Source organism: Plutella xylostella, chromosome 15 (genome assembly GCF_932276165.1).
Source record: "Plutella xylostella chromosome 15, ilPluXylo3.1, whole genome shotgun sequence".
NCBI classification, from domain to species: domain Eukaryota; kingdom Metazoa; phylum Arthropoda; class Insecta; order Lepidoptera; family Plutellidae; genus Plutella; species Plutella xylostella.
In genome coordinates, this window is record NC_063995.1 from 12204020 (window position 1) to 12231435 (window position 27416).

The 27416-nt window shown below is 44.1% G+C and overlaps 1 protein-coding gene across 4 annotated transcripts; it reads right to left on the reverse strand.

Annotated features, from left to right (window-relative positions):
• LOC105389705 (transcription factor GATA-4) lies at positions 1-27369 on the reverse strand. 4 transcript variants are annotated; one of them, XM_038107970.2, is made up of 8 exons: positions 27287-27369; positions 16350-16932; positions 7007-7298; positions 6451-6496; positions 3783-3988; positions 2276-2440; positions 1941-2073; positions 1-1696 (listed from the first exon to the last, which is right to left on the reverse strand). In XM_038107970.2, exons 1-8 carry the CDS (start codon positions 27327-27329, stop codon positions 1509-1511), a joined length of 1656 nt encoding a protein of 551 aa, XP_037963898.2. In that variant the 5' UTR covers positions 27330-27369; the 3' UTR covers positions 1-1508. The 4 variants fall into 4 exon arrangements, with proteins under 4 accessions (XP_037963898.2, XP_037963896.2, XP_037963895.2 ...); XM_038107968.2 differs by lacking the exon at positions 27287-27369 and adding an exon at positions 17835-18114 and having other exon boundaries at positions 3822-3988; XM_038107967.2 differs by lacking the exon at positions 27287-27369 and adding an exon at positions 17835-18114.
• Between the last annotated feature and the right edge of the window lie 47 nt (positions 27370-27416).

A 27416-nucleotide genomic window follows, 5' to 3' on the forward strand; every position in this document is an offset into this window, starting at 1 on the left:
TTAGACTTACTTATCATTTATTAAAAGTGTACTCTGATTGCTAATATGTACAGAACATGGAGGTGGTGGACACACAGTAAACTCTATAACATAAATAGTAACATCACATAGGTATAAATATTTGGCGTAATTTAATTTAGATAGCTTTCCCTAGTGGGGGCCCTGAGCAACACCAGTCCTACAACTAAATCAGATAAGATATAAAATATAACATTTCATGAATAAAAAATACGAAAAAACATTATTATATACCTACAGTTTAAATAACCACACTGTATCTTTGATGCAAAAAAACTTTAGCCACCTAGTTTAGGCATTGATTTAATGAAAATAATTATGAATAGGTCCTAGGAGCTTGCATCTTACTTTAGGATATTGCCTTTATATTGATAAGCGAAAATTCCAGAATATGCGATTCCGCAAGGAAGCAGTTTTTTTTTGTTTTAGCATAGTTTTAAACATCTATATAAACCTGTACTACCTAATTCAAGGATACTGCAGCTAAACAATCATAATATGTACTTCTTTGTCATAAAAAATAGGCATACAATAAATTTATCAGTCATAAAATAATAAACTCAAGCGTTAAACCTGTGTTACAAATAATGACTAAGTACATAACTAGTAAAGACATACAAAGGAATTAAAATGAATGTGTGGAATGTACTGAAGTCATGGAGTAAGTACGAGTAGGTACTTCGATTGTACTCGCTTTAGATCTAATTATTATTTATTCGAGTTGGTAGTGGACGATTGTGCGTCCCAACAATATAAGTAGGTACTTAATATACAGTCTTTAATCATAATTCCTTATATTTTAGGTATAATGTCAGCTTAGATCTTCTTTTTCTACATAATAAAAACTACAATTATTAATAGGAATTTAGCTCTACATTTTCTTTTAATGGAATGCTTTGGATATTAGTCTTTAGTTGATTTTTATGGTAACAATTAAATATATCTAGGTATACTTGTACAATTATACATTTTATATTATGTATCCATAGTTATAGCCTCTCAGGACCATATACATAGGTATATGTATTATTATATCAAATAATTGTACTACACATTTCTAAAGGATGGGCCACTGTTTACTAAGGCACTTATAAGAAAAATAACTTTCCGGTCTAGGGTAAATGCAGTGACATAGTATATTTATGGCAAGATCATTATCACGTTACCCACATTAGTTTTATAAATTATGATAAGGCCCTCTGATTTTGAAGTCGATTTATGTAGTAGGTTCCGCTGGGCGCGGACTGTACTCGTGTATATTTGGTGACCTAGCCTCGACCTCGCCGGGCTCTCTCCGGCTCACTAAGCTCTAACTACTAACACTAACTGAGATTCTATGTATTATGGGCCGGCGCCGCGACTCGCCCTCTTTGTTCCGGCGGCGGCTCGGCTGCACCTCGCATACGTATCGTACTCAAGTATAAGAAGACTGGACAGCGGAGTGCGTGCGGGGCGGGCGGGGCGGCGGGGGCGGGGGGGGCGGGGGGGGCTCAGCTGCCCAGCGACACGACGGTGGGGCGCTCCAGCTCGTGCTCGTAGCGCCGCGCCTCCTCCAGCTTAATTCCCGGCACCACGTAGTAGCTCAGCAGCGGCGCGGCGCGGGCCCCCCCGCCCCCCGCGGCCGTCGCGGCCGTCGCACACCCTGCGCCCGGCGCGCCGCTCAGCCCGCTTGCCTCCACTGCAACAAGCAACACACACTTACTGCTCTGCCTCTTCAATTGTATCATAATGACACTCATTGTATAGGATATACTCGGGACGACATATTGCTTCACACTGTAGGCCAAGCGAAGGCATGTCATGCAGATAGAAAGTAGTTTCAGTAATGTGCTAAGTGTAAGATGGGGCGTCTAGCGGCCAGGGCCAGCGCGCGGGGGCGGCGTGGTGCGCGGGGGGCGCGGGGGGCGCGGGGAGGTACTCACGCAGGCTCTCCATCTTGCCGTGGGGGGGCAGCGCGGGGTGCGCGGGGTGCGCGGGGAGGGGGTGCGCGTGCGAGGAGCTCTTGCCGCCGCCGCGCTCAGACTTCATGCTGTTCTTCGGTTTCCGCTTCCGCGTCTGAAATACACACAGATTCACCATCATTGCCAGGTCTCATATAGGAGAAGGTATGACGAAGTACAACAGTTATCACAGTTATGATTCAGTTCTTACGTGGTTGTTACTTAGAAAAGTATTCCATACATTATGCTGAATCCCTCATAGACCTAAAGTTTTCAAACTCATGTGATAGATAATCCAGTGCGTAGATGGTCCGTACCTGTATGGACTCCTTCTTCATGGTGATGGGTCGCGGGATGTTGTGCAGCTTGAAGTAGAGCCCGCAGGCGTTGCACACGGTCTCGCCGGCGGCGTTGCGGCGCCACAGCGACGTGGTGGACGTCTGGCAGTTGCTGCACGCCATGCCCGGCCGCTTGGCGCCCATCTGCACACACACACACGCACGTCACACACGGCGCTCGCAGACACTCTACCACTATCTCTACATATGCATGAATAGCTTGCTGAGTACAGTTGTTAATGGGACTGTGCAATGCAATAGAGATGGTGGTAGGGCAGGGCAGCACCAGTAGTTTCCACTGGCTAAAAGCTAATCATGCATCACGGGTAACTAAGAAATTGGGGCTTATTAAAAATGATTTTAAGTGCTCTCTCTATTCTATTTGTGGGGGTGTAAGTACCTGCACCTGGCTCTCTCGAATGTAATCTTTGTGCATATCCCCAAGGTCTAAACTGCTTTCCTAAGCTTGGACAATTACAACAACCTACCACGCTGGTCCACTGCGGGTTGGTGGGTTCACTACATACTAAATCTAGATATGCAGGTTTCCTCACGATGTTTTCCTTCACCGTAAGAGCGATGGTATACATTATACTTAAATTCAAAGAACTCATTGGTTCATGTTAGTGCCGGGATTCGAACCCGCATCTCTGGCGTGAGAGGAGGGCGCTTACTCGACAGAGCTACCACCGCTCTCTGGACTAGCAGTGCTCTCCCCCTCTCATCAATAACTCGAAGCAACGGTATCGAGTCTGATCATTAGAGAAGTAGTCGAATCTTCTGTGGTTGCTATGCGTGTAAGCAGCTTTATGTAGGTACTTATTATAATTACTTTATGTGACCTTCAGTCTAATCAAGAAATCTGTTAATTACTCCGTCATTAAGGATTGAACTTCTTTAAGAAAACTTATTGTGACTGTGTAACTGTGTTACTTGAATAAAGGACAAGAAGAGAACCAGAAAATGGGTTCTGCTTTCTTCTCTATTGGTCGGTAAATGTCTATCCGTCGTCGTCCTCTTTAGGGATTATAATTCTAGACTGTAGGTCACACTACTTTCATACAATCTTATCTTAAAAGCCAATTTTAAGCAGCATGCAAATATAAATATTGTTAACATAACTTAATTAGTAGGTGGTAGGTAATATTAGTAGGGTGGTAGTGGGCGCGACGTCGCGTGAGCCGCGTCGGTGGCTGCGAGGAGTGCTCGCGGCCACGCGGCGCCGCGCCAGGTTAGTGGGAGGGGGTGGGGGTGCGGGGCGCGGGGTGGACATACCCCTTTCTTCTGTTTGTAGTCGGGGGGGTGCGGGGGCGGGAGCAGCGCGGGCGGCCGAGGCGGGTTAATCAGGAAGCCCTTGTAGAAATCCGCGCCCGACGGCTGCGCCGCGCCCTCGGCGGCCACTGCAACAACACACGGGGGGGGTGAGGAGGGCTCGGGCGCGGATCTCTGCGGGGAGGGGCGCGGGGGCGGGTACCGAGATGCGTACGTCGGGGGCGGGGGCGGGCGGCGGCGCGCGCACACGTACATTGCGGCGCGTCTGCTTGTGCGGGCGGTTCATGCCGTTCATGCGGTGGTAGAGGCCGCACGCGTTGCACAGGTAGTGCCCGGTGCCGTCGCGGCGCCACAGCGGCGTCTGGATGGCGCCGCAGTTCACGCACTCGCGCCCCTCCGTGAACAGTTCCGCCACCTCCACTGCGACAACACACCGTCAGCCCACAGAGATACGCGGGAGCGCTGGAGACGCGTGTGATGGGGACGTGACGTCACCGCCCGTACTCCACAACAATGGACACACCTTTGATACGGCGTGTCGTCATGGTCATCGGGTTTCATAATGAGTCAACGTGCTGAATTAGGTATCGCTGAGACAAAGACAGTGTGTGTCCTTGACAGTGACAGTGTCCGCGCGCGGCGGCGGCGACTCACGTGCTGAGTCCGCACATTCGCGATAATGTATTCCTAACTACTAGAAGTATCTTATTGTACCCATTTAAATGTAAGTAGTACATACGTCAGCCTATTATTTTGCATAGTACAAAAGTCCCGTCTCAGAGCCGCAGGTCCCGGCGGCGGCGGCGGAAGTGGGTCGTGGAGCAAACAAGGCGCATTACTGAGAACCAGGCGCGATACAGCGCCATTGTTTCTCTACCTTTATTATGATTAAGTTTTGCAAATGCAGCGGGCAGCGAGCGCGCCGCCTGTGACTATTCATATTTTCACCTCATTCTTAGTTCCTGTTTGGAAAATCGATTTTATTTTATTTTCAATAGGAATTAAGAATTTTGTTTTGCTTGCCATCACTCTCAGCATGTTCCCAACGTTGATCTCTATGCGATTAGATATGATATGACATCGACACTAACCAGAGTCACAAAATGTTGCTTGTTGGCTAACGTATCGTATGTAGGATGAATCTGTTTCAGAGAATATCAACATACGATCGCAATAACGATGAATGAATATTAATAATAATGAGCGTGGTCCGAGGCTGGCCGGTGTCGGGTGTCGCCGGGCGGCCGCCATGTGTCCCGTACACATACATTTATTTTTTAATCTGTTTGATATAAACTCTAATTTAGAATTAAAGATGACAATAGCACGAAATTCTTTCCACACTTCAGCTGTTACGCTACATTTAGGAATCAAATCGATGATGACTACATTAAATACCTGCCATGAAATATATCCTGTTTATGAGAATGCCAGATAAAAGTGGGAGCTCAGATGTCTATAGTGGGACTAGTGGGAGACAATAGGTCGGTGACGAGGTGGGTCGCGTGACGTCACCCGCCAGCTATGCACCGCTAATCGCACCAAATACTTTTTGCGATAATATTATACTTAGGTACCCATTATTTTGTCCTAACTCGGTAAAGTACCTTCATAGAAAAATAATAGATAACTTTTTTTGGAATTGTACAAAAATATATAGAGAAAGTGTATTGCATAGAGCTAGTGTGTCCGGCGCCGGATGGCCGTGTGTTTGCGCGGCACGTGCCTTATCCGATACCATTTACGGAATGCGATTTTAATGCGCTTAAAAGGGAACTCCATTTTAAAAGGCGACACGGTTTTTTGTTGTACGTTCCTGAGCAAACAGTCCCGTCGGCCGACACACTCTGTCATTCTAGATATTTATGACACACACTTGAGCTCAAACATTGAAACAAATTCGACATTAAAAATACATAAAAGTTTTGGGTTTTTTCACTGAAGTCGGCTCGAGTGCCACTCCAATATGAGGAGCAATAATTATTTATTGTGTAATTAATAATAACGGAGAGCGCTTCAACTGTTCAGGTTTTTTTCTGGTAACCATTAATCTGTTATCGGCCTAGACATGAGATTCTCACAAAATATTAATATCTATCTATCTATCGGGTTCGTTTGAAGATGCGATGTATAGTGGTGACAGGGGGCACCCCTCCGCGACCTGACTGCTGGCTCCTGGCCCTCCCGCCAACACGCGGCACTGTCGCAGGACTCACACTGACTCACATCAGACACGTTTCTCATCCCCATCACACAACTCCATCAGTAATATAACTTATATCTAAGTAAATATTATAAAATTATTGTTTAGCACTGAGGGAAAATCATAAGTTTATGCGTATAATTCATTCTTTATTCTATAATTCATTCTTTGTAGATGCTCACGACAATTGACAGAGGGTGACACATCATTCGCAGTTCCTTAGTTTCCCCCTGCCCGGACTGCCCCCGCGGCCGCTGCCTCGCTACATCCAGCGGGCAGCGGCTGCGGGGGCGGCCTCTCCTGTACTGGTGTCCGGGCAGAGGCCTGCTAGTACCACCATCCACTCATTGGAAATCAACTATTTTTACGTTGCTTTGCGGATGTATACTTCTATGACATTCATATAAGTTATGTCTGTCAGATTAGCTAAGGGCTAATTAATGTGCGATGGTGGTACGTTCGATAGTTTACGGCTGGGCTGGTATAGAGTAGATTCAAGAATATTTAGGTAAATGTACAGTGAAACCTGGATAAGTAGGACCTGGTTAAGTGGAATACCTCTAAGTATAAGTGTGAGTGGGACAAATTAGTGGATTTCCAGGGTTCTCATTTCTTATCCAGTTTTCAGTGTAATGTAGATGTAGGCTTTGAATACATAAGTACAATTCAGGGGACTCACTTGCAGACAGGCTGGCGGACGCAGACAGCGGCGCGCGCCACGGCTCCTGCAACAACACCACACTGTGAGCCTCACCTCCTATAGCTATACCTCCCAACTCAAACACGCTAGACAATAGGCGAAAATACTCATTAACTTGTTATCTGTAACACGCCTCGCTTGAAAAAGGTTAACTAAGTTATATGTTTGTACTTAAATGTACCAACATACAAGTGTATTTTATATGTAAAGTGAGAATGTATTATGTATAAGTCGTGTTGCGTGGCGAACAGTTCTTTTCGATCACCACATTTACAAGTTATCTGCGTGCCTACTGAATAATTGATCGCAGCTTTTATAGCTGAATCGTGAAAGCGGCAGCTCTGTTTAAATTTTAATTGGGGACGGATTCAAAGTTCGGATTAATTTGGTGTACCAACTCATGCTTGGACGGTACTGCTGCAAAAATAAGGTTATACTGAATGTGAACTACTCCCGATAAATTCGTTACATAAGCACTTAGATGAACATTTTGGAGTGAATTCCTAACTGAACGTGGTATGTGGGGAGTACTGACCTGGTGCGTGTAGTGATGCTGCGGCGGCAGCGCGGAGTAGGCGGCGGGCGCGCGCGAGGCGAAGGGCCCGCTGAAGCGCGTGTTGAAGGCCGGCAGCGCGCCGCCCGCCCCGGCGTCCGCGTAGTCGTCCGCCAGCCCGCCGGCGTAGGGCGAGGCGGCGCGCTCCCCGCCCGCCCCCGCGCCCGCGCCCGCCCCCGCGCCCGCCCACAGCTGCGAGGCCAGCTCCGCGCCGCTGCTGAAGTACGGCGACGCGCCGCCGAACGCGCAGCGCTGCCCGTACGACCCGCCCGACCTGCAACCCACCGGCCCACACTTTATGCACATTCCTCATTAACAGTAGCATACCATGGAATAGGTATTAGAATATCTGGTTTACTTGATGAAGCAAGTGACAGCGATAGGCAGGCTGGGTGAGTAGTAATAATGCACATGACAATGAGGCTTGTAGGCGGCGGCTAATGGCTCGGAACGTCTCGGAAGTGCGCTTATCGCGACCCGCTTCCATTCATTACGCACCGTGCGCTACCGAACCGACTAATGCTCCCTCTGACATCACTACTTTCTACTTAACGTCCTTGTTCCTATCTTTTAAATGTATGTGTCCTGCAAACCTAAACAGTGAGAGTCACAAGTTCAACGCAATAAAGCGCGACACTCATCGGTCCGAGGTAACCCGAGCACCCGGAAGCTGTAACGGGCACTCCAGTGTAACCTGAGGAGTCACCTCGCCCGAGCGATGATGTCCAATATGGAGCCGAACCATATAGTTCACAAACATTCTTGCTCCGTAACTATAAATAGCGATTTGATATCAATTGGTATGCCTAATGAAGATTGCGTAAAAAAATATGTCAGAGTGTAGAGTGGATAGGGAAAAAAGCGTGACATGACGCACCTAGCCGAGGATAAGGAACAGAAGAAGAAGAATGAAGATCTGATAATAAAAATAAGTTAGTCATTATTTTTGTTTCAAGAGCAACTACTTACATATTATGTAGTTGTGTACAAAATATTTTTAAAGTTGAAATGGTCTGTAGAAAGAAACGATACTTCCATGAGGAAGGAAGTTGACATCCGAATGGGCATGAAGTAACGGTAGTGTGAGCGCGGGGCACGGGCCGGCTGCCCGCATGCCACGGGGCGCGGGCTACAAGGAACCGCACTCAGCGCCGCCACGCGCCGTGGCCGGGCTGCGGGCGCACACGGCATCTCCAGACCACCTGAATCTGCATTTGCACCGAAACAGCACAAAGGGGCGCTGAGCGTGGAAATGATCTATCATAACGTCATCGTCATAAGCAACGATCGACGTATAATTGGCCTAACAAAGGGTGCAAATATTATTTGTATGCGGAGCTATAATCCCGTTTGGGGACGTTAAGAGGATTCACAAATAACTCATTCGGGACACTTAAGTCGTCACTCAACATTGGACAAAAAATACTTGAACAAATTTAGGAATGATCCCGAGAGCCCTTAAAATGTGTAAAATGGCGCTTTGGGATCGAGGTTCGAAAAAAAGGCTGAATGTAGCGAGTCGAGGCAGAGCTCGCAGCCAGCGCCGAGCAAACAGCGGGGCCCGGACAAACAGCGGCCCGGGCAAACAGCGCTAGCGCCCCACCTGCCGCGTGGGGGGGGACTGAACCTCACTCCGCTGTTACAGCACAATTACCTTCTCGATTTTTTATGGGGTATAACCCCATAAAAAATATCTAAATCGATTCAATCCCCCCCCCCCCGCTACCTAAGTCTATGCCTTGACCAGCTAGTTTCAAAATATAACTGAGATTTGAATTACATGAGAGAGAGAGAGCACCCTGTAGGTACTCGGAGTGTCGCCCGGAGTGTGTTCCTCAAACACGCGGGATGTTTGGTCGCTCGTTATCACGCACTCGCGATGTTTGTATCGTCTCCTCTCCTCACGAACCCTTGTTATAATAACCTCTTATTGACATAGGATACGAAACGTATTAAACAGGCCTACCTATTATTCTTTATAAATTAATTGAAATGATTAGGGTAAAAGTACTAGTAACTGGCAGTTTAAGCGACTAGCAACACAAAAAAATATATTAAAAATAAAGTATTGGCCTGATTTAAGCACTGGTAGGTATGCTTTACTGGCAATAAGATGACGAACAATTATAGGCATAAATGGTAAAGATATATGATTAATATTCGATTTTAATCAAGTTTATATCCACTACCCCCAAAAAACCTAGTAACTGGCAGTAAAAATTAGTAACTGTCACATGATGTTTCAGTAACTGGCACCTTTTGAAAAATCATGCAATGAGGTCAATAAGTACTCTAAAATCAATAATATATTTGATATTAGGTAATGTATAATTACCTGTCTAGGTTCTGCACCGGTAAGACTCAAAATCACCGTTGTAATGGTCGACTTCTACGACAAAATGACAGTACAAGTATGCGACGAATCGTGGGTCCATATGAATGCAACAAATCGAGAAACCCTTGGATTTGGAAACGGAAATGGAGAAAGCAAATTGTGGACCTTGATGTATTCATTCAGCAGCTTGAGAGAAGTGACCTGGCTAAGTTGAAGACTGCTGACGGTAGTATAGTTGCCTCTAAGCTGAAATTTCTTTCGGAAATTGAAGGTTTCTACGGCTTTCAGCTTCACATGCTCTCGGTAAAGACAGAATTAGTACAGCTCTTCTGAAAGCTATAACTATCCTCGAACAGCTTCAGAAGCTCTTTAACCAATTTCAAAACAAGTCATGTTTTCAAGCTGTTTTATAAGGTCATCACGAACCGTGTTTCTATCAAGTTCTTCAAGGACTATAAGAAAGCCTTTGATTCTATTTAGACCTGGACAGTTCTGGAATTCCCTCGTTGTAACATGCATAGCGGCCTTAATGCAGCAACAGTAGGTATATTATGTCTACCTTGGACAGTCTATTCGACTAGGCAGAAGGAACTTCGAAAACGAAGCTGTAAAGTGCATAAAACAAAATATTACTGGATCGGACTGCATAGGGGAAGATTTGTCAAATTTTCACATAAATGCCTGAAGGCAAAGGTCTTCAGTCAATGCGTCTTACTGGTGATGACGTATGGATCATAGACGTGGACACTGACGGTTAGACTGGTCCACCGATTCAAAATCGATCAGCGGGCATTGGAAAGATTGGTGGTTCTTTGAAGGACCATATCAGAAATAAGGTAATCCGTAAGAGAACTTGAGTAACCGATATAGCTCTTAAATTCTGTATGCTCAAGTGGCATTAGGCCGGCCATAGCTGCCGAAGAACCGATGACCAGTGGGGCAAACGCGCTCTAGAGTGGAGACCACGAACATGCAAGGGTAGCGGCAGATACCTTCGGGCCAGCTGGACCAACGACCTTATAAAGCTGACCGGTAGTGGCTGGATGAGGAAGGTCGAGAACAGAGTGCAGTGTCACTGCTGGTGAGAAGTCCAGCAGTGGACAATTACTGTAGATTGCCTTGATTTTAGTCATTTTTCTGAAAAGAAACATGAAAGAAATGTTTACCGCACCAGTAAGTGCCAGTTATTGGTGCGTAAAAAAATGTATGCAGATTAGTAACTGGCAGCCCCGTGCCAGTTATTGAAACAAAGCTGCCTAGACACTGGGGGTTTTTACAGTGCACTTTAAATCGTATTTTCTGTCGATAGAAGGTATAAAATAGCTTAAAATAAAAAAACCCAAAATATTAGTAACTGGCAGGGGGGTGCCAGTTACTAAGTGAAGATATAAATTACATTTCAGTAACTAGCACCCTCAAATATAACTCAAAAGCAACTAAAATCACAGTGAATCGGGCCATTACGATATTGTTTAGACCTTCCCCTTCTTCCTTGTTATTGTCACACAATCAAAAATTTATTTATTTTCGCGAAAACAGGCCATACAAATTTTGGTGTCTCCTTAACAAAAATTTAACGCACGTGCATTTTTTTGGCGATCTTCGCCGCTTTGACTGAGATAATTTCCAGCGCCGGAAAATACCCACCTAGCGACGTAAAATTAAACTATAATATCAATGAATAATTGGAGATTGCTGTAAACACATCAAAGATGGTCTTACTATATCCAAAAGCTTAATATATTTAGTTTTATAGTCAACGTGCCAGTTACTGACACATGCCAGTTATACCACGATTTACCCTACTTATGTATTTTTTCAATCACACTTTGATTTGATTAATGGCTGGACGAACCACAAATATATGAATCTTGGCAGTGGTAAGTAATGAACATTGCAACGGATATAGCAGGGTATTACAAAGAAGTGCCTACATCATAAAAAATATTCAATATAAGAGAGTTGGCGACTAAACAAGACTGTTCTAAGCAGAACAAAGTGTTTTTGCTGATGAGAGTGTTCCTAGCGACTGGGCGGAGGTTCCCACGCGACCTCCACTACTTCTGTATCGACAACTTTTATGACTAGATCTATTGCAAAACGTAACGAATGGCAGTTTAAATTCATAAACAAACTTATTTTTCTCTATGTCATATTTAAACGATGATATTAACGTTACATAGGTCTAAAAGTTTTGAATTTGATTGCACTTTGCACATCCTTCATCATTTCCTTATTTAGGAAAAAACCTTTGTAATGTGCCTACGTCGGGCTTATTTGCACATCCAATAGAGTCGGTTGCCTCGGCTGGATCCACGGTTGTTTGCGTCGTCGGGTCGCTCTTGACTGCGTGTCATAAATATTATAAACTCCAAAGCCATTTCGTTTCCCTGTTTCAGTTTAGTGTCGCGTTTGCCACATTACTGTGGCCGGAGCCGACAGTTTCTAGGTTAACGCAGTCGTTGTACCCTGCGCGGGCGCAGGAAGTAGGCGCGCACACACGCGCACACGCACACGCGCACACACGCACACACACGCACACGCGCTCACTCCCCGCTGTGCTACACGCGAGCGGCCGAACAACACAATAATATCACGCACGATCAACCATTACAATTTTCCATGCGGTTTTATAGGACTTAGAACAGACTGTTTTCATTATTATGATGAAACTAAAAGTTTCATAATGCCATTCGCTAAGGGCCTCGACGATGCGCCAAACAAAACATTTAATCATTGAACATGATAGAAAAATTTCTTTTTCTGTGATTGTCACATAATAATAAAGCCAAACAACTAAAATTTTATTGAATCATTGCATTAGACATGACAAAAGCGATAACAAAGGCACACATCATGGAAAAGTGTGTTTCGTGCACTTTCACGTAGGTATTGCTGCTGTGGAATGCCCTTCATAAACATATTACACGACTTCTGCTTTCTCTCTGAAACGTGAACTGTTGGCGTGAGACAATCGACGAAAGGGCACGTACAAGAGTCGTTGGCATCAACAAGCGAGTGCTGAGCCAGCGCCCATTGACGACGTGCGCGCCTGACGCAGCACTCAGCCATTCACCCACTGCTGCCCACCATTATATAACACTATCAATTAGATCACTACAAAACTTGATACGTCTCATTAGCGAACAAACCGTTATCGAATCCGTTATATTGGTGATTGATAACCGATTACTGACTAGCTACGACATAACTGACATGTTGTTAAACTATTAAAAACAAATACAAATGAAATTAATCTAGACATACATCATGTACGTAAAGAAATCATAGGTACTTATCACCTATGCGTTGCACAGGTCAGAGCCGAACGCCAAGTTTATATGAATAACAATATGTCGACCGAGATAATTCTCAATGTCAGAAAAAATACAGAGTTGTGATAAACAAGCACATTGTTATTATTAGCCGGGCTCATAAAGAGCAGCAGCGGCGGATACATTATACCTACACGAGGCAATTACAAGTAGAGTTATAACGAGCAAGCGAACAACATGGCCGCACATACACGACCACGTACCGCCTGGTGCCCAGAGTGCCTACTGCGGCCGCGAGCACAGCGCGGAGTGGCACTAATTGCTAGCCGAGCCGCCGCGATAACGCCGCGCGACGCCATACACTGCATTATTGCCAAATTTACCAAAATGTATACCGATATCTTGTACCCGTAGCCAGCCAGGCTACTGTCGCCACTCTATGTAACGGTTTGTTCAACCCATCCTCACTTCGAGCCTCGTCAGACTGGTTAACGAATTAAATAGCAATTACTTTATCACCGAATCGATCAAGTCAGCCGCAGTTCCGTTGTGATCAGATACCTTCGGTGTATTATGTACAATCTCTCTTGGGAGTTATCAATTAATGCTCTTACAGTATAGGCCCTTCTTTAACCAATAGTGCCAATAGCAGTCCACAGCTTGATGTAGGCATCTTCCAAATCACACTACTGGATGCTGTCTATAGCTTTCCGCATCCAATCTTTACCAGTCACCTTTTGCAATTTAATGCAGGGGCCAAAAAAACTAAATTCAGAGTATGTAGTAACTTGCTACAATACAATGGCAAAAAAAGAGTAGAGGTTTATAAACTAGAAGAAGGCAGGAAACGGCATTCTAAGAATAAGACGACAAGACTTGGACTAGATCACGACACGATGAAGTGCTCCTGACTAGTCCTGACGAAGGGCTGAGAATACTATGTTACGAAATTTCTGAAGAAAATCCGTTGCAATAATAGATAGGTATGCTCGATAGATTGCTTCATCATAACGCCGGAAAATATTAATTAAATTCCATTAGTGATGAATGCAATAGTGTCCAGAGATAAGAGGCATGATGCAAAAGGGCTGGATGTCACGTGTGTGATGTGCCTGTCGTGATGGTTGCGCGGTGCGGTGTCGCAAGCGGCGGCGCGGCGGCGGCGGCGGGCACGTCGGCCGCGTGACCGCTGCACCCACCACCAGTACAACCCTTCATGCTACTACTGATACCGACACCTAGAGCTTACATAGCCAATGTGGAATCTGCTTGTGGTACCTATGTATCAGTTTCGATAGAAACGAAAAAGCTCTGCCATGTCTAATGCAGTAATATCAATGCTTCTGTTGCATGCTTCCCATTCCAAATAAGGGATACGAAAAGCGTACATAAACATGGAACCACACAATGCATTTCGTGTAGGTAATTAGTGTGTTTGTCAGTCATTAGCAGACTATCAATAAGTCCGGGCGATCGTTAGTTGATGTTGTTTTGACAAGAACCAATAGTGGCAGTAATGATTTGTTTGATGAAGCCCGGAGGACCTTTTCCTTCAATAATTAGGCGTTTAGTACCTACATAAATAACAGTAAACAAAGCGATGGTCATTTAACTTTTATATAAATAAACGCTTTTGTGAATATAACAAGGAAAATTGACGTTATTATTTATAAGGTAAGTATGTTAACAGTACCTATATTAATTCTTACTATAGATGAATTTTATAGCAGTATATTCACAACTGGCCACAAGGCATTCCCATCGGTAATTATTTCGGCTGCAGATTTTGAGACGATAGGATAGGATTATCAAACAATGATTCTTCAAACTCCGAGTTTATCTCTTTCCATAGCGATTTTAATTTGGTGGACCAGCACGACTTCAGCGTCCACATCTCTGCAAATTATATCCTCCCCGGCGCCGGCTTCGGCGGGACCAACTGATACAAATATTATATCATGAATATTGAAGGGCCAAAGTTAATTGATTATTATTTTCCTCTTGGCCTTCTCTAAATTATTGTATAAATTTGCCTCATTGCTGTAACTTAGTAAGTGTCACGTAAAGTGTAATGCATGTAGCAAGGTGGACGAGGAGCTGGCGGCATGACGCAGCCAGCGGCTAATGCGCCAGCTCGTTAGGCGCTCTGCGGCCGATCGACGCCACATGCATCGTACAGGATTCATACATGACTTGTACCTGGGTAATTATTGCGTTTAGAACTAAAGATAGCCTTTGTTTTGCTTTGCATAGCTAAAGAATCTAAAGATGGTTGTTTTGTAGTAAAGTTTTTCCCATTTAAGTCTGATTCTAGGTTCCCGTTTGGTTTCGGAAATACATACTGATCGGTAGTGGCAGATTGGAATGGGTTGCGGAATAAAATTTGCAAATTTTGCAGAAAAACTTTTAGACGAATTACAAGTTGTGTGACGCCTTCAAAAAAGCTTACGGAGAAACTCTTATGAATCTACCAGCAGAGAGCCCGAATCGGGTTCCGCTCATCTGGCATAATCTTTATTGACCAAAACTCATTTCGCATAACTCGTATGGTCTAAACTTTTTTGGCCGAACCATCACTTTGCCAAGACTTATGTGGCATAAGGCTCGTTTCGTCTAAAACTCTTTAGGCACAATCTTTAAACACCTAAGTTTCGTTTGCTCAAATTTATGTTCGTCTATACCTATGTATAATCTTGTTTCTCCTAATGTTATCTTAATAAAAAATATATTAAGTATGTAGTAAATGTACAAATTGTGGTATTTTTCTCCTACATCCCGAAAATCACGATATTGTATGATCAATAAATCGAAAGTTAACGACCAATATAATTATTACAAACCCCATGTGATCGAAACCTAAAAATAGGTGCGACGACGAGCAAAGCGAGGAGGAGCGTGTTAGGTGCACATGTTCATCAAAACCAAAGCGGAGCGCAGCGAAGCGGAGCGGAGCGTTTTCCAAACAGCGGAAACAATACAAGGCACCAGTTTGCGCTATGTAGGGAGACGCTCCGTCAAAGTTAAAGCCAAACGAATATTATTACTTTGTATAAACCTATGCCATAGCATTATTAGGCTATTCAAGATTTGGCCATACCATTATTAGGCTAAACAATGTTATGCGAAATAACTTTTTACTAAACGAGATTTATGCCATACGATTTTCGGCGTAACGAGACTTTGACCAAACGTTACTATGCAATACGAGATTAGGCAAAAAAATCTTATGCCAAAAAAGGTAGAACCGCCCGAATCACTAGCGCTTGACGGATCGAGCCGAACTTTGGTACGCCCTAGGTACCAAATATTGTATGACAAAGTATTCCATTCTTCTTCTTCTTGCGCGTCAGTGTCTCGAAAGCTGGCTAAACTTTTCCAGACCAAAAAGTTGCAACTTTGATGGCATTCTGGTAGGCCGGGAGTAATATCCAAATTTTGAAAACTTTACGGGTCACGGGGTCAAGCAAGAGGTCCAACAAACTATGTATGAATGGCATGACCTCTCCTCTTTATGAATTTGCACGTAGGAATCAAGATTTGATAGCACGGGAACAGCTTGGGTATCTATCTATGTAAGTTGGTACTCCGTTTTTTACAAATGTACTTAATCTAGTGAATATGTAGAATGAGATTTCAGAAAGTATGTAGATCATGCACAGGTAGTTACCATAAACAAGTAGGAAAAAAAGATAAGAAAATGTAGAGCAGTACTCACGAGTCTACGTGGTGGTCGTCGTGGCGGTAGGGCGGCGGGTAGGGCTCGTACAGCGCGCGGTAGTCATCGCGGCGCTCCGGCGACGCCTGCTGGTGCTCCGAGTGGTGCTCCGAGTGGTGCTCGGAGTGGGGGTCGCCGCGCGCCTCCAGCTGCTCCAGGTGCTCGCCATGTGCCTCCATGTGGTCGCTGTGGTGCTCCAGGTGCTCAGCGTGGTGGTCGAGGTGTTCAGAGTGATGGTCGAGATGTTCAGAGTGGTGATCGAGATGTTCAGAGTGGTGGTCGAGATGTTCAGTGTGATGGTCGAGGTGGTCGGAGTGATGGTCGAGCCGGTCGGCGTGGTGGTCGAGGTGGTCGGCGTGGTGGTCGAGGTGCGGGTGGCGCGCGCGGGGCTCGGGGCTGCGCCGGTAGTCGGGCGGCGGCGGCTTGAGCACGTCCTCGAAGTGCACGTAGGTCTGCATGTCGCGCGCGAGTGCGGGCCGCAGCTCCTCGTAGCAGCGCGCGGGCGAGAGCGGGGCGGGCGCGGGGGGCGCCGGGGGCGGGGCGTACAGCGACAGGGGGCGCTCGCTGCCGCTCTCCGCGCCCTCTGTGAACACACACACACACGTGAGACGGCGCACACAGACAAGGGCCGCGCCGCTATTGGTCGCCCGCGCAGATAGCGCTGCGGCTCCCATCCACCGATACATCGCCGCGATTTACATAACGACATAAAATATATGATGCGGTGGGAATGTTCAATAGTGAGAGTACGATAGATAGCGATATGCGTAGTGACAGTAACTAGTGAGTGAACCAAAATACATATTATTGGTTTACAAGAGATAGGTAGCTTATAAAAAACCCAACTAACCTGAACTACAGTACTAAAATAACTTACATAGGTAGACAGACAGACGGGTAGACAAGACATGACAAAACTACAAGAGTTCCTATTGTAGATTTACGGAACCCTTAAAAGGACACAGGTTCATGCGGATGTAAAAGTTAGAATCAGATTAATCAATGAAACAAAACGAACTCTGAAGTTTAAACACTAGTCAGAACTTATATTTATAAAAAGACCTCTGGAAAATGATTGGACCTTAGAAAAGTAAATTAGATGCATGACGCTAATGCAAACTCTAATAAAGTCGATGTATCACAAAGAATCTTAAGTTTTTCTGTGCTAAATTTGAAATTGATTGATTGAAAATTTGTATGCAGTACCTATAACGTGTTCATCTTACATCTAGAAGTGGAACTATCAGTTCAGTACAATATTGGACGTCATGTTACAATTGAGATGAAAAACAAACTCATACATAAGTTTGAAGAAACAAAAATACAGTAGTAGTAAAGTAGTTAGTTATTTAAACGCAATTAGTAGTTCTAAATGAGGAAATGTTATTTGCAATTGGAAACAAGCAGTGTTTGTAAACAGAAGTGAGCCCTGCTGCGGCGCCGGCGGCGGTGGCGATGGAGCCGGCGGGGCGAGGGGTGACTCACCCTTGATGTAGTGGTGGTGGCCGAGCTGCGAGAGGAAGGCGTCCAGGGCGGCCTGGTCGGGGCGCGGCCAGGCGGCGGGCCAGTCGTGCAGCATGCTGCGTGCGCGCGCGCCGGCGGTCGGAGCGAGACTGCCGGCGCCGCTCCCGCCGCCGCCCCGCGCCCACACACCAGCTCCTGATTGGTCCACCACCACCATTTCCTATCCTTTTATTGCACTTATTTTCTGAATTGGGTGGACTCCTTTGTTTTGGATATGAAGACAAAATTATAATGCTACGGACAGTCCCTGCGACGACCCACCCACGAAAATGACACAACGTTATTACAATATTACTTATTTATACCGTTTATACCATATCTTCAATCTTCCAATTTAGATTTATGATGTGTTTATCTTTGTTTGCACGCTTGTTTCTTCTAACTCAATAAGTATCTTTAGCTCAAACCATACATTGAATATTCTTTATTAAAGAGGCAAATGACCATAATTTACAGGTAGAGGTAGTACCGTATCGTATGACCTAAGTATAGCAAGACAACACCAAATACAAAATCAAGTACTTAGGTATAAGTAAGTATACCTATAAGCATAAGCAGTTATACTACTACTTATCTAACCTACTACGGGATAAGTATGGGTAGTTCCGAAACAAAAACGTATGAATGAAAGTGAGGATGGAGTGGAGGAGATCCCGGCGGGATGCGGGAGTGGGTCAACGCGCCGCAATCAGCCGGTGCCGATAGCGCGTACCTGGTGAAGCAGCGGCGGCGGCGGCGGCGGCGGCGGCCAGCTGATCGCGCACGTGCTGCAGATAACCGCTATCACCGCGCTATCGCCGCCGACCTACGCCACGCCGCCGCCGCCGCCGCCGCCGCCGCCGGAGGAGGACAGTGGAGGGCCGGCCAGGCGGCGGCCGGATAGGTACACATGCTGATGGTACAGACAGATTATTATCAAACTTACAATGTTCTCCATAACCTTTGGCAGCGATGACGAACTTCATGCCCTAAACCGACACTGCTCGGGCCCTACGTCATAATCATCTCCTAGCGAGCTGATTAGTACCTACTGACTTTCAGATAATCAAATGCTACTTTCAGTTTCGGTAACCTGAAGCGCTGGAAGCTGGGAGCCATAGCAGACATTATTTCTTTTGGCTGATTACCTAGATAACACTCCATTCCATTGACTTAAAATATTATTATAATAATTATGCTCCATTCAATTTTATGTTATGACGTATTGGTATAAAAAAGGTATAAAACAAAATCGGACTTAAGCATTGTGCAAACTATTGTTCGATGGATAAAATACATCCTTACGACCCCCACTGTAATCTGATCTGATATGATGAAGGATCGTGAGTCGTGACGTTACAGCTCTGTACAGAGTATTAGAAAAAGATGTTTATCTTATTACATGAGCTTAGAGTTGTGGGTATGAGTCATGTAGCCAACGACAGATTGTAGACATTTGGAAGAGCAGGGACAGGATTGGAAGGACGTGGATGTGGATATTGCGGACGGTGTGCGCTGTAGAATGTTTATGTCTGACTTCTCCTCCTAGAGACAGGAGGGCTACCGACAATTCAAAATTATGAAACATTTCTGAAGCGATTCAGAATAATTTTAAAGGCAATTTCAAAGTAATTTTAAAGGCAATCTTTTTTTGGGTTTGTTTTCAAAATTAGTTTGGGACCAGGGTCCATGCGCGATGGCATATCCTACACATATATTTTATTAGGTACTTATAGTAGTAGAACAGGTAAGTAAGGTGAAGTTAGTTAATTCGTCATATTTCCTAAACTTCAATAATAAACAAAAATAGACTATGAGTCATCACCATCATGCAATGCGGAAGTGCCGTGCGCTCGCTGGCTAATCCTTCCACCACATGCGAGATGCGAGTCGTAACGTAACGCTATGCGAAGATAGAAACTCATATTATGCGTGCTCAATGACGTGGCTTGTGACAATGGGATAATTTGATAAATCCATGAGAAGAAAAGATTTTTCTTACAATACCTACTGGTTTTTTGTAAATTATGTTTTGTTTGGCATGGGCATTGGGCACATTGGGCATGGGCAGGCAGGCTGCGCCGCGCCGCCGTCGCGTCGTCGCGTCGTCGCGATGGCGGCCGCGGGTGAATGGTTTATTGCCTCCCGGGAACCTATAAATTTTATCGTATTAGCGGTAAAAGTGCAGTAAATCGTGTCGCGCCTACTACTTTTTCATGGTTCCCGGTATCGCGGTTTGTTCTCCAACACATGAGGCCATGAGGTCAAAAAAACTGAACAGAGTCTGAAAAAAACTGTACGAAGCAGTGAGTAGTGTTGTGACAGGCGATGCCCCGCGGCGCGCTAACGACCCGGAGTCCCGGACACGGGCTCCCTCGTGGCCGGGACCAGATTGTTTAAGTAACAAATATTTTAAAGAGTTCTATTATTTTTTTCATTGTTAAAATAAGGAAAACAAACTTATTTATGTTTCTAAGATTTGTCTAAAATACGCAGCGTTGAACAAAAAAATATTATGAGCTGTCAATTCTACAAGATGACAGCTTTATTTAACATTTATATTTCGCTTATCTCAGCAGCGCGGCTCCGGCGTGTCTGTTGAACGCAAATATTCACAAAAACAGTGGTTCTTAAATAAAGAATAACTTTTTGTCAATAATTTTCATGAATTAAGTGGAACTTGTATTTAAGGAGTCGGTTACTTATTCTTGTCGGGGCTATTTTTTATTTTAATGAAATAAGTAGTTAATGAATGTGTTTTCGGTAGTTCAGGTGGTGGGAACTGGTGCGGGCGCTAACGAAGTGTTCGCGGAAGCGCGTGGGAGCGCCCCGGGCCGCGGGGGGGGGGGGGGGGGGGGATCACACTCCGGGTGCTCGCATTCATGAGCATGACCTGCACAGGCTACATCCCGACACGTCATTTTACCTGCTTTGTTTAACAGAACCTTTAATTATCAGTTAAGCACTTAACCAACTACCTATGCCTACATCGGTATGCATTGTAATCGCAGCACAATTTTATTATTGAGAATACACGAAGTGGGTTAGACCTATATCATAGTAGACTAAGTAGACGCATTAGAAATATGTAGGTAAGTAAGTACACATAATTCCAATATGTTACACTACATTTTAGTAGGTGGGTACGGGGCAGGATGTGGGTTTCCTTCCTCGGCCACAGCGCTCGCAGTCACAGTAAGTCGCACAGCAGCCACTTCATATCATGTACCTAGCTAATGTTAAATGCAGTAAAATTGAGTTCGGTTGGAAAGTTTACAGTGAGTAGTCCTAATACCTACCTTCAAAAATATTTTCAGTTTCATTTCTATTAAGTACCTACTTACGGAGTAACCGATTAGGTTATGCCCCCTAGAACTTATGATCGTTTACTACTGTTAGAATGTATAATAATAATTTAATAACATTATTATTCTAATTTTGATGGGGTAGGTGGCATACGACCAAGGCTTTCCTCTGAACATCACTATGAAGTATTTAAGTATTTCTTTTTTAATCATTTTTAGAGCGTGATTTTTAAGTTCTTAGTCGGATTTTAGTTTTTAAACTTACTTTTTATGTAAGTAAGTAGGTAATTATCAAAATCTTAATACGTTTCATAATAGGTACATCTAGGAACTTACCAAATGTATTATAGATAAAGTATACTTTTTAACCGACTTCGAACAAAGGATTAGGTTCTCAATTCGTCTGTACTTATTAATGTTTTGGTATGTTGTAATTCATTCACCAATGTTTTTTTTTGACATTAAGTAGTACTACACTCACGGGCAATGAAAAGGTTCCACTGAGAAAAACACCAAATTACTCTTTAACGGAAAAGGCTAGCTCAATGATACCTTCTGCAACATTGAAGTAAGTACATTTAACAGAGCATCAGGATATTACCAACAAAATACGGTAATATTTTGTACAAATTTTAAATTAAATCATTGATCAAGTTGAGGACGTTTGGGGTCGTCATTTTGTGAGTGGAACTACTTTATTGCCCGTGAGTGTATTATTTTAACGGTTTTACCTCAGGGTCTATTGTTATTCGTAGCTCGGGGAATCATTTTAATTTCTAAATTTAATCTACCCCTCCTCCTCCCCTCCCCATGGATAAGGGGTAAAAATTTTGTATGAATTTCCTTTTGATATACTTAAACCGATTGTAATTAACTGTAAATCCTAATCATTATACATAGTTGTTAAAACAAAACAATATGATGGAGACCTGGAGCTATCACATGATGGACACGGAAGGCAATCGAGGGACTACCTCAACTTAAGTCTTAAATGAATCGTATAGATGAGTAGAACTTATTGGTATTATCTGCAATTTGTATTTTTTTTTCTTTGTCAATTTTATTATTGCATATTATCAACTAAAATCAGTAAAATAAAAAAATATTTTCATTAGCATTTCTAAAAAAAAAAGTGTTATACCCTCCTGACCCCGAGAGGTATAAATTTAAACACTGTTATTAATTTTTTTTTAAATTAAAAAAAATAACTTCTGAACTGTTTTGTCACTTTGTCAAAGAACAAATTGTTTAAGGGATAGGTACTTTATAAAACTTTAAAGGAATAACAGGGATACTCCATAAAACTTTTAATATAGGTATTTTTAACTATACTTATATTATATTTTTTTTCAATGTCCTACTCATAGCACGCCAGGTGTCAGGAGGATACGGGAGCACAGACATAATGAGCCTCTATACAGGGTGTTAAGTAGAATTAATTTTTCAACAAATATCATTAAATTAAACCACAGTCTATATTAAAATAAATGATTTTATTTAATTTTCTTTTCCGTGAAATTATCAAAATACGATCTTAACTGTTTATTTATACTTATGTACTTATAAGTAGTTCATATTCAGTGGGTGATTACGTGATATCGCTTTGAAATGCATTTCAGATTTATCGGCACTATCAAAGATCAATTCATTCACAAAGCGAATATACAAGCTAATGCTATCTTATACTTACTCATGTTTGGACCGGCAAACTTAAAGGTATTTTACAAACATCACAATATACTTTGCAGTTGTCAGGGATTTAACAACAGATAAAAGGTAATACCTACAGATTGTTGACAAGTGGTATTTAGGCCGAAAGGGGATGATAAAGGAAATTGAAATCCAATTAAATAATGTTTCTTAACCCTTGGTGTGTGAATACGTCTCGCACTTTGCCGGTTTTATTATTAAATTTATAATATCCACAATAAATGCTCATGGAGAGCGAGCGTCACTCTCAGGAGTGGCGTCCCGAGAGGGCGAGTGGGCGCGGGTGCAGACAGGGCCCGGCTACACGTAGCAGCAGGGTAGGAATTATATAAAATATAGTTCCCGCACCAGCTGGAGAAGGAAAGAAAACACTCAGGCTACCATTATATCATCAGGCAGAACCCGTGAGGGACCCTAGACAGTAGATACCCTGTCTCTGCGGCACGGACGCACCGCTGCAGCAGCCGCACCGCGAGGCCGGTGTGGGTGTTCCCTGCACACTGGTGCACACCCTCTGAACCCTATTGAATGTAAAGCAAAAGAAAAGAATCAAAATAACCGGACTCCCTTATGGACACGACGGCCTCTGGTATAAAACAACGAACGAGATGTGGGAACATCAGGACTATGACTTGGTAAAGGACTATGAATGGATAAAGTCACGATGATTGAGTTCATGGGGGACTACGACATTACAAGACGCCTGGATGACCGGCTTCGTAAAATATTCCCCAAACTATGGAACTACACTGACTTCTGGTTAGCGACAAGGAGGATTAAAGGCGAGTTAGGGATTGAACAACTGAAAGCCATGGTGCATGGTGCACGGACAAGAAGAGGTCCAGTGTTACAAATAGTTACGTTCGATCCTAAAAACGCAGCTACAGACGAAGTCAAATGGAAATTCTTTGGCTTACTTAAAGCCTATTAATAATATTATCAGATGAACATTAATAATAAAATATAACAGATTTTGACAAAGTTAAAATAAAACTGTAAAATACTGGAGATAAGAGTAGCTGGCGGGGCAGCGAGGGGCGGGGGGCGCGGGGGCAGCTCGTTAAATAAATACAGATAGTAATATTTTTGAGCGGGTGTCGGAGGTCGCCTGTTATCAGTGTCCCCCGCGCCCCCGCGCCCCTACACCCGCCCGCTCCGCTCGTCCTCGTAACTAAAAGGGGTCTTTAAATCATGTATTACAATAGGTACCTACTAACCGCCTACCAGCCTAAGATGATTTAAACAAATTAAGTAAGTACGTAGGTAAGTACTTACCTGCATACTGTGAGGTAGGACATTAGTTGTAACTAGTAATTATTTAGACCATATTTATACACGGATATGCTATGATAGTTATGTAATAACCTAAACTTAAGGCACTTGGACATGTTTCCACATCCACATCCAAACAAAAAATAAAACTTAGAAAACCCCCTGACATAAAAAAATACTTAGTCAAAAAACAGTTTGCAAATCATGAGTATCGTCGACTCAAGTCGATAAATGTAATAGCAGTATGTAATTGTGTATGACATCTTGATCAGCGCCCCTGTCGGTAACGTTATATAGAAACTAATAAAATGCATACCAATTCCAGTAACTTGCCTATCCAATCACTATCGACACACTTGTGATAGGCACACAGTAATTAATTAGGCGCTATGAGTAACGATAATCTAAGGCATCAAGATGTAATTTCGGTTCTACCTTTTTTGGCATAAGATTTATTTGCCTAATCTCGTATTGCATAGTAACGTTTGGTCAAAGTCTCGTTACGCCGAAAATCGTATGGCATAAATCTCGTTTAGTAAAAAGTTATTTCGCATAACATTGTTTAGCCTAATAATGGTATGGCCAAATCTTGAATAGCCTAATAATGCTATGGCATAGGTTTATACAAAGTAATAATATTCGTTTGGCTTTAACTTTGACGGAGCGTCTCCCTACATAGCGCAAACTGGTGCCTTAATTGTATTGTTTCCTCTGTTTGGAAAACGCTCCGCTCCGCTTCGCTGCGCTCCGCTTTGGTTTTGATGAACATGTGCACCTAACACGCTCCTCCTCGCTTTGCTCGTCGTCGCACCTATTTTTAGGTTTCGATCTCATGGGGTTTGTAATAATTATATTGGTCGTTAACTTTCGATTTTTTGATCATACAATATCGTGATTATCGGGATGTAGGAGAAAAATACCACAATTTGTACATTCACTACATACTTAATATATTATTTATTAAGATAACATTAGGAGAAACAAGATTATACATAGGTATAGACGAACATAAATTTGAGCAAACGAAACTTAGGTGTTTAAAGATTGTGCCTAAAGAGTTTTAGACGAAACGAGCCTTATGCCACATAAGTCTTGGCAAAGTGATGGTTCGGCCAAAAAAGTTTAGACCATACGAGCTATGCGAAATGAGTTTTGGTCAATAAAGATTATGCGAGATGTGCGGAACCCTGTAATTTCAAATATGTTTATTTCCCAATGGTCGGTCGTCTCGTCAGGAGACAAATGACGGCAGAAGAATTTTGTTGCTAAGTATACGCAACTGCATCTGTTAACTGTTTTCTTAAGCGGCGATTAGACTAGACTACATGTAGTGCACTACAAATTGGCGTCCTACCTAGGATGCAGGACGGTCGGGTTGGGAGTTGGGACCCGTCATCTCCGATATGTGTGTCCTACATGCCTAACTATGATTACACTACATGTAGTCTAGTCTAATCGCCGCATTATTTTGCGTCCACCAACAGAAGATTAAGTATTTTTTTTAGTTTTTATATTAAGTAGGTACTTCTATTTTATCCTTTGTAACTGCCCACGGAAATTTATAACAACCCTGTTTCCAGCAGTTGATCAGAACAACGAGCTGATTCACCTCTTTTGATATTCGGTCACGGAACCCTATAAAAGTAGCATTAAAATTGATGATACATATTGGTGTGAAAGGTCCGCTCCGATAGTTGTGTATTCGTTAGAGAACTGAAGAAACCATCACAATTATAACGCTGTATTTATTAGTGAAGAGGCCACTGCTCACGACTACCGGGGATCGACACCGAGGGAGTCAGAGGGAGCTCCATATCGCATCTACTGAGGGTACAGTATAGTTCAGGCCACTTCAGGCTACAGCAGTATACGGTATACTCCTGAAGCCTGAAGACACAAAATGTCGTGTAATCTTCGTGGCGGTGGAAGATGCGACATGTGGCGCAGAACCCTTGACAGATCGATTCATAGGCGATAGTATAGTCTAGGCAGGTAGGTATACCTAATACGGTTTGTGTACGTGGCGTGGATAGATGCAGCATTCTGTCACTGTGTAGACGAGCGAGACAGGGAGTGATCGGAGAGAGACGCGGCGGTCGCCGGGTCGCGCGATAAGGCTGGCCCCTGCCCCGCGCCCCGCGCCCCGGCCGCAAACATACAATGTTTGAGATCATTAGATGGACCTTGATCATTTTGGAGAAAAAATATACCGGAGCAGCAATTGAGCTACAGTTACTTCATGGAGAAACGGTAAAGGCTCGACCTGCAGGCCTGACCGCTGCATGGCGCCTGGACGTGCCTGCGGGAGCGCCGGCCGAGTTACACGCGGCGGCGGCGGCGGCGGCGGCGGCGGTCAACACTCGCTAACAATAACAAGGAAGCAGCGGCCCGGCAGCGCGCTGCTGGCACTCGGGGCCGCCAGCCCGCGCTCCGCAGCCGCCGACGACTCATTCCAATGCACGGGTTATAAAAAATAATATGCAATGCAAACTAACAGCGATAAGAGCTGAACGTCAACCTCGTGGCACCACACCGGCGGAGTCCGTGCGGCTAGCGACCTTCCGCCCCGGGCCGAGGGTCGAGAGCCGCCTGCGCCGCGCCGCCGCTTGCGTCCCTCCGCCGGCGCAGCACCGCGTCACTGTGCCGCTACAACTACAACTCTACATTGTAGAGTCTACAACCACCTCGCCGCCTGCAGCTGCAGTCACCAGCTCGCGTCGTGGAGCTCGTGGACCTCGCGCCCGCAACCATCGAACCCCAAACATCGCTCACCAAGCAAGTCAAAAATATAAACAACATTATGCCTACCCGGATACATTCCACAATTTTAACTATCCTAGCTGAATCTACCATCATGCCACTATTGATTGACTCTACTCAATTCGATTTATTACCATACCGACCTATTCAACTTTATTAGGTACATATAAGCTTATCATTTTTGTTTATAAATCCAAAAATTAATGAATTAAATGAAAAATATATGAAAATAATATTAGGAAAATATGAACGTCCTTATATATTTTTTGAGAGACACTCATAAAACGGATTACTTATTAGGTTATTGTTTGTTAGTGATGAAATATGAATGGGCGTTAATATGAGCATGCGATGAGTGATGGTTTGGTGATGCTGCAGTATGCTCACCGAGCTGGGCGGCGGGCCGCGGGCCGTGCGCGCCGGCCTCCATGTGTCGGCGCCGAGTGCGCGCGCGCCGCCGTCGACCCGCGCCCCCCCCGCCCCCGCGCCGCCCTGTCCCGCACTCTCCACGCACTCA

Excerpts from the sequence above, each read along its gene's own strand:
- LOC105389705 (XM_038107967.2), bottom strand. The coding sequence starts at position 18,030 with ATGGTGGTGGTGGACCAATCAGGAGCTGGTGTGTGGGCGCGGGGCGGC. Across the intron at positions 2,441-3,782 it reads CGCCCGCCCCCGCCCCCGAC|ATGGGCGCCAAGCGGCCGGG; the intron begins GTACGCATCTCG and ends GTGTGTGTGCAG. Across the intron at positions 1,697-1,940 it reads CGGCAAGATGGAGAGCCTGC|TGGAGGCAAGCGGGCTGAGC; the intron begins GTGAGTACCTCC and ends TGCTTGTTGCAG.